General features: G+C 43.5%; 1 protein-coding gene across 1 annotated transcript in view; it reads right to left on the bottom strand.

Annotated features, from left to right (window-relative positions):
• Positions 1-44: 44 nt before the first annotated feature.
• Positions 45-7,179, bottom strand: part of NIBAN1 (niban apoptosis regulator 1) — a 57,240-nt gene continuing 50,105 nt past the window's right edge. The window contains exons 13-14 of the mRNA XM_015636858.2: positions 5,229-5,340; positions 45-4,287 (exon numbers count right to left, since the gene is read on the bottom strand). Of these exons, the coding sequence (XP_015492344.1) occupies positions 2,603-4,287; positions 5,229-5,340 (1,797 nt within the window). The 3' untranslated portion in view covers positions 45-2,602. The remainder of the gene's footprint in view (positions 4,288-5,228; positions 5,341-7,179) is intronic.

Genomic DNA, 7,179 nt, shown 5'->3' with positions numbered 1-7,179 from the left:
AGGACCATTTCTTTAATAAAATCTCCCAAATTATCTCACACTCACAAAAGCAGCCTCCCAGCAAAGGAAGGGAAGAGCGTCTTTATTTCCATGACAAGCGTTTGTACAAAGTTCCAAGCAAATACAATGTGTTTCATGCCCTTCCTTTTAACACTGAAAACCCGATGGAATTCCACACCCCAGCCCGCTCCCACCAGGACACCCGACTCTCGGCCATGGGCCGTAAGAGGCGATTTATTACGGTTCCCAGTTTGTGAGCTGCAAGAAAACAATAAAAAAGACGGAATGGGTGCATAATTACCATTTCTGATCAGTGGTCCCACATAACCTTGCAGATTGCTGAGCTCTTCTAACCAAGCTGTCGCTTGTAACCAACTGTGGTAGAGACTAAAAAAGCACTACTTTATCCATTTGCAAACGGGCAGAAAATCCCCAAAACCGGGAAAAAATACCCTGGCCATGAGGAACTGCAATTTAAATTGCAGAACCAGGCAATGTACAAGCTGAATCCTCCCATCCCTACCCATCTCACTGGTGAAAAACATCTGAGCATCTGCATTCAGAAGTGGAACTCACATGACAGGAAAATATTACCCAGATCTAGGCCTGCCACAAAAATAACTCCAAAATTACCATTATGGGAATACTTATGCAAAATGCTCTCTGTACAGATAGTAGATACATAGATACATAGTAGAATGAATTTGTTCCCTTTTGTAGGAGGCTGCAGTCTTTTTTGCTGCCATGCTGTCTTTCATACAAAAGGAGTATTAAAAACCCATAATGTTCCCTAATTTTAGTTTAAAAAGGCTGTTTGCTGCTGCTTAACTTGAGCACTTTATAAATATGAAGTAACTTAACTTTCAGTACCAATTAAAAGTAGTTAATGATTTGTAAAAGTGAAGCAGCTAACACTGAAATAACCAATGATTTGTAAAAAAATAATTGGCTGGCAGTAGTTTGTATGTTTACAAATTAGTATTTTTGCATGAAATATAATGAGGAAATGAGTTAAAGTACTTCTGCAAGGAAAACATCTATGACCTTCATGTTTCCATACCACAGCACGGCTTCTGGAATAAACAGAAACTGCATTTATTTTACTGCAATGACAGAGCAGTTAATCCCGTTACTCAACAAAGTTCCTTCCTCACACAGTAATATTTGCCTGTTCCTCTAGTGTAAATTTTCTATTAGTATTAGAGAATATTTTGATAGCATTAAAAGACTTTGCAGAGTTTGCTGAAGTTAAATGTTAACACATATTATGCTCCCGGGACTTTGTTATTTCTTCCCGTGTCTTTATGGGCATAAATCCAGCAGTCTATGCTGCAATTATAATTAATCTTTGCTGTCCTGCAATGTATGACATTCAGAAACAGGCTCAAAACAGTAGGCCAGAAGTCCAAGGTGCCTTAAACTGACCTCTAAAGCGAGGTTTTGCATTTGAAAGGCCAATTTACTAAAATACTGGGCTGCATCTCCAAGCTTTTCTGTGCAAACTGAGATGCAAAGAACACATTTAAGCAACTCTGCACCAATATCATGGTTTGATACAGACCATGTGTATGAAAGCAACCATCTCATTTTAGTAACAGCTTTTATAATGTGATTGTGCCCTCCAAAATCTAAGCATATGTAAAACAACCTCTGGCTGCCTGCCACTTCAGTTAACATCTACATTGGAAATTATAAGCAATGATTCTGATATTTCACAATTGATGCCACTTATTATGTGACTTCCACACCTTAAAAAGGTCTACAGACCTTTTTAAGTAACTCAGTGTGAATAGGAATGGCAGGACTCAATCTTCCGTATGAAATAGCTGTAAGTGAATCTATTTTATGGTGGGATTTAAACCAGAGAAATGCTGCCTAATGGTTATAGTTATTGTAAACATTCTCTTCTCTCCCTTCCATAAAACAAAACAATATAGCCATAAAGTGCTCTGGAAGGCTAAATAACCCTGAAGTGCAGAGTGGGACTGAGAAACCTGCTCCCATACTTTCCCCTTTTTAAATACAGCAATAAGAGAAAAAAAAAAATTAAAAATCTGAATATTTGCTTGTCTTTGGTATCTGCCAAAACTTGAAAACAAGTAACTAGTTTGCAGAGTTTGCACAGTGAGACTTTTCAGCAATGTACTATATCAACTATTTGGTTCTGTTTGCTACTAAAAAATGTTTTTATTTCCTGTATACTGCATGCAAATTCTAAAAGCACCCTCGAGTATGTATATACCAACCACCAGAATCATAGCAGTACTTGTCAAAACCATGCATTTAAAAGCCAGGAGGATCCCTAAGAACAGCTAAGTTGTTAAAATAAGCTGATGATAGCTGGGCATTGGAAGCATTCAATGGTCACATTTTCAGACTTTTTCTCTAGCTTTAAAAGGGAGCAGATTTGAAGTGACAGATGAAGTTCCTCAGCAGTAATCTCGTTTTAAGCAAAAGGAAACCCATCACCCATCCCTCAGGAAGGGATTCCTGGAAAACCTGCAGAAGCTGGGGACACCACAACAAAGCTTATTCCGCCCCGACATGAATAAGTATTAACAATTGAGCAGGGATTACTGCAGGGCTGGGCTGAAACTGCTTTCTACTCCTCAGAGTTTTGCTGTGCAGAACCATCTTCTCGGTGTTCTTCTGGGAGAATCGCTTTTCCTCCTGTGCTTTGAATTCCTGCGTGTGAAGATGACTGATCTGGCTCCCCCTCTCGTCCCCCAAGCTCTGTGTCTGCCGTGCGCTCAGCCCTGGGCTGCCCCCGGCGCCGCTGCGGCACCAGGGAGACCGGCTCCAGCAGTCCTGGGCCCGGGTTTGCTCTATCCAAGATGGGCACGTCCCTCGTAGCTGCATGTGCAGCAGGGCTCCCAAAGGAGCTCTGTGTCCCAGCCTCCTCCGAGACAGCGTTGCTGTTCCCTGTGCCTTCCTCCCCATAAAGCCTTTTGTCTTCCACCGCATTTCTCGTGTGTTCCTCTGGCTGCAACCTCCCACCTCCCGCACCCGCGTACCACACACTTGGCTTGATCTCCACCTCTGCCTTTGCCTCCTGAGGCGGAGCCGAGCTCTCCACCAGCCACGGTGCTTGTGCCCCCCTGGGCACGCTCTCTGCACTCGTACCATCTAGCCCCAGGCTGGCTGAGGACGGTTGCTCCTCCTTGAACTTCACACATGCTGCTGCATCTTCACTCCTCATCTTGTGGCATAGCTGAATTTCTGCCACAGCCACTTTGCTCAACTCGTAGTTACCATTATGGTGTTCCGGCAACTTCAGCAGCTCGCCCTCACAGACCTCCTTGATGTTCTCAGATGGAGTATCTGCTGGGATCTCAACTGTTAGCATCAACAAACTCCTTATCTCATTCACATCATCGGGGGATTTACAACTCTTTTCTTGCGACTGGCTTTCTTTTTCAGGACAATCCCCAAACACTGCCTTCCCTGTCTTTTCATCCTGGGAAACAATCTTTGTCTCAGTACTCTCACCACTTTCTTTTTTACTAACCCCTTCAAACCCTGTTCCTACTGCATTTTCACTCTGAGATAATTTTTCCATAATTTCATTTTCTAACTTGCTTTTCTTTTCCGCACTTCCAAAATTTTCTATATCTGTTACATTCTCAGGTGGGAAAGTGACCTTTATCTCAGAAACTTTTTCCTGTGCTGTGCTTGCTTTCTCACTGCCACTGACAGGCATGGCAGCCGTTACTGTTTGACTCTCTGAAGTCACCTCTTCCTCTGCTGCTCCTTCAGGTACCTTAAGTTCTTTTTTAGGGCCAGCTCCAAAAATTTTTACTGCACTGTCAGTCCCAGAAGCAACTTTTTCCTCCACAGCTTTTTGTTGTGCCTTGAATTCTCTCTCAGTGCTCACTACACACTCTGATTCATTCTCCAATGCGCTTTTTCCCTCTGCAACTCCTTGTTTAGTGTGGCTAACCAAAGGGGACTCCTGTTCATCACCAACGTCTGTAACAGCCACTGCTTCCTTCCTGCTGGCCTGATCACCACCTGCACTAGCAGAGGTGCCTGCCTCTTTGTCTGGGGACTTTCCCTCATCAGCATCCTTCTCCCACACAATTTTCCCTGTCACAACAAGCGTTTCGTCCCTGTGGCTCTCGGTGTCCAATTCCTCGGCTCGGGCAGCTGTGGGCACTTTGGCAGGGGTGCCCTGTGCTGATCCCACAGGGGTCCTCAGCTCCGCCAGGCTGGACACACTCTCACAAGGCACGTTCAGGTTATCCTCAAACAGGTTGTGCTTCCTCAAAACAGCAGCTTCTTTGATCACTGAATAAAACAAAACACCAAACTGCTTTGGGAAGGCTGACAGAGGCACAGGGAAGAACATACAGTGCTTTCCCAAATTTATGTTGTACATTTTGATATTAAAGACAACACCAATGTTCATTTTCAGCTTCCTTTGAGTTCACATTTCTTTTCTGGGGATGTGGATTTTTTCAATAATGGCACCTTAGTATTTACCTAAGCATTTCTGAAGCAGAGGACCCACAATGCACAAGGGTAATGCTTCACTGCAGAAGGATTTACATTGAATATACCAATGGTTACAATTATTATACTGCTGTTTTGGAACAGGAGTGCCTATGGTCTGTGAAAATACTCTGTGCAGTACATCTGCTTGTCTTTTATCAAGGGTATAGAGAGATACAAATATTTTATAAGTATTTATATATATATCTAAAATATTTATTAAGAATAGTTTTGTTTTCTAACACAGAAGGAGAGAGATCTGCAAGGAGTACTGCACTGGCATCAGTGAGTACTGGAAACTGCATCCAACAGTTCATTTTATTTGAGGAAATTAATCTCTCTTGCCATTAGTCTTTGCAATTCTCTTAGTCTTGCAATTGGCATAGTCTTGCCATTTAGTCATCATCAAATCTTTACAAGAACAGAATTCCCTCCATGGCCCAGGGAATTGAGCTCAAGTGAAGTTGCCATAATTACATTTTGTGAGAAAAAGGTTTGTGCCAAGCCATCACTGTTGAGTTCCATGAGTTTAGTAAAGCTGTCCCATAACTCAGATTTTAGGGCTTGCAACACATCTTCAGTGAGCCAAATGAAAAAACACTGTAGGGATGTAACCACCTAGTGTTGGAGAAAGTGGGACAGGAGCAGCCAGGTGAGGACTCTGGGAAGCTCTGGAAGAACAGCTCATAGGCCACAGGCTGCAGTGTTATTCCTGTCACCTCAAGAATATTACTCACCTTTCAGGGCCTCTTCAAGCAGTGTCTGATATAAAATCTCTTCATATACGTTCTCTACTTGGATCACACTTGTGTAATCAGCAAAAATGTACTGCTCATATCTCTGCAGCTCCTGTACAGGTAGGGAACAAAGGAACAGATTGAGAAAACTGAGGCACTCTGAATCTTACTGCAACCAAATAGCTTGGAGATGCCATGGAGCAGGACTTGAAACAGCTCCTGGGGTGCACTGTTTGAACTATGACTCCATGAGCTATGTTCCACAATCAATTATGTACTTAGCAAACAGAGTTCCTGCAGTACAACCACAGTTAAAAGCACTACAGATCTCTGCCTGCTGAAACAAACAGCTGCTGAGGAAATGCCTCACAAGTTGTTTGTCCAAGGAGGCAAATCCACGGTGCAAGGGAGATGCAGAGTTTGGTTTTGTTTTTCTAATAGGTGTGTAACCTATTTATAACTTTGAGCTCCCTGATTTATACCCAACAGGCTGTCTAACTGAATCATTATTATCAAGCAGCTGCTTGGTGGTCTATAAAAAGTAAATTAAGTGACCTCTGCCCACTTGTAGAAGAGGCATGTACATATATCAGCTGGAGGTTTTCAAGTGAAAGGTCAGGACTTGGCAGGGCCTGTCAGCTGTGCCACACCTTGGCTTCTAGAGCTGGCTGCTCATTTCTGTAGAAGCACAAATACAAAAGGCTGGTGTGAAAGTAGACAGAAAGGGCTAGTGAAAGTAGACAGAAAGGGCTAGTGGAAGTTTGTACCACCATTGCTTCCTCTGTGACAGAGACATGAGGTGTCTGCACACATCTTCCAGGTGATAAAATGCTTGCCCCTGTTTTCAAACACCCTGTTTTGAAGGCACTGCTGACACTCAAGAGACTATTACTTTGGGAATCCTAAGGAAAGGAGAGTGATGTACAGAAGAGACTGATTTTAAATATATTCTTGAAAGTTGTAACTTTTAAAAATCCCCACTCAAAGACTCACAAGGGTAATTTGGCAAAAAAATTGGTTTTAAACTTGTTTTTGAAACTGAAACATACTGCGTGTAACCAAGAGTAGCACACAGGGTGAGAGTTCACAGCCAAGGGGAGCAGATGAACATCCATGGAAACAGAAGGGCAGGAGGGCAGGATGACTTGGGGCAGTCCCTTTTCAGCAGGCACAGGACAAGGCAGGAGGGTGACCAGGGCTTTCAGAGGGTTCAAACTATTTTTTCTGAGCTCAGGTGAACAGAATTCAAACCAGACCCTATTGCAGCCACACAGACACCATCTCCAGCAAATGGGTATTTGCTGACTAAACATGTCTAATTAGGGGAACAGAGATGGTCTCTATGATTATTTCCTGACTGTTGTGCAACCCTTGCACTGAACACCACTGAGAGTAAGGGCTGTCTCTTGCTGAAGGAGTTAAGCACAGGCTGGGCATGGTCCTGGATGTGCCTCTGGGTGCTGCTACAGAGGAGTGAACACAAGGCCCAGCTCATCCCTGCATCCCAGCTGTACAGAAAAACTCAGTTTCAGGGACTTCAGATCTCTAGGGAAGGAATGAACCAGGGATGAGCAAAGGACTTCAACTGCCTTTGAGAAAGCAAGGTGTACACACAGTGTTCCTGTGTCCTGAAATCTTCCTTGGGCTCCACACCTACCCAACCCATGAAGTGGCAAATCTGAGCACTGAGTAGGCAGGAAATCTGTACAGTTCTCTGAGAGAAATCTGCCTGACAGTGTGTCATGGGGTAGCTTTACCTTTAAGGCAGCTGAGGAAAGAGGGGAAGTTGAAGGTGCTGATGGCTGATGGGAGTTCTTCCTCCTGACCAATTATCAGTCATTTCCAAGAATTGACAGCAGATCTGACCATTAAAAAGTGAATTCAACTTGCAAACACCCCCTTAAGAAGTACAGACAGTGTTCTCTCGCCCTCTTTTCGCTTCTGGCCTTTG

Source organism: Parus major, chromosome 8 (assembly GCF_001522545.3).
Source record: "Parus major isolate Abel chromosome 8, Parus_major1.1, whole genome shotgun sequence".
Lineage (NCBI taxonomy): Eukaryota > Metazoa > Chordata > Aves > Passeriformes > Paridae > Parus > Parus major.
The sequence above is the reverse complement of the archived record's forward strand: the minus strand, read 5'-3'. Positions and strand labels throughout refer to the sequence as shown.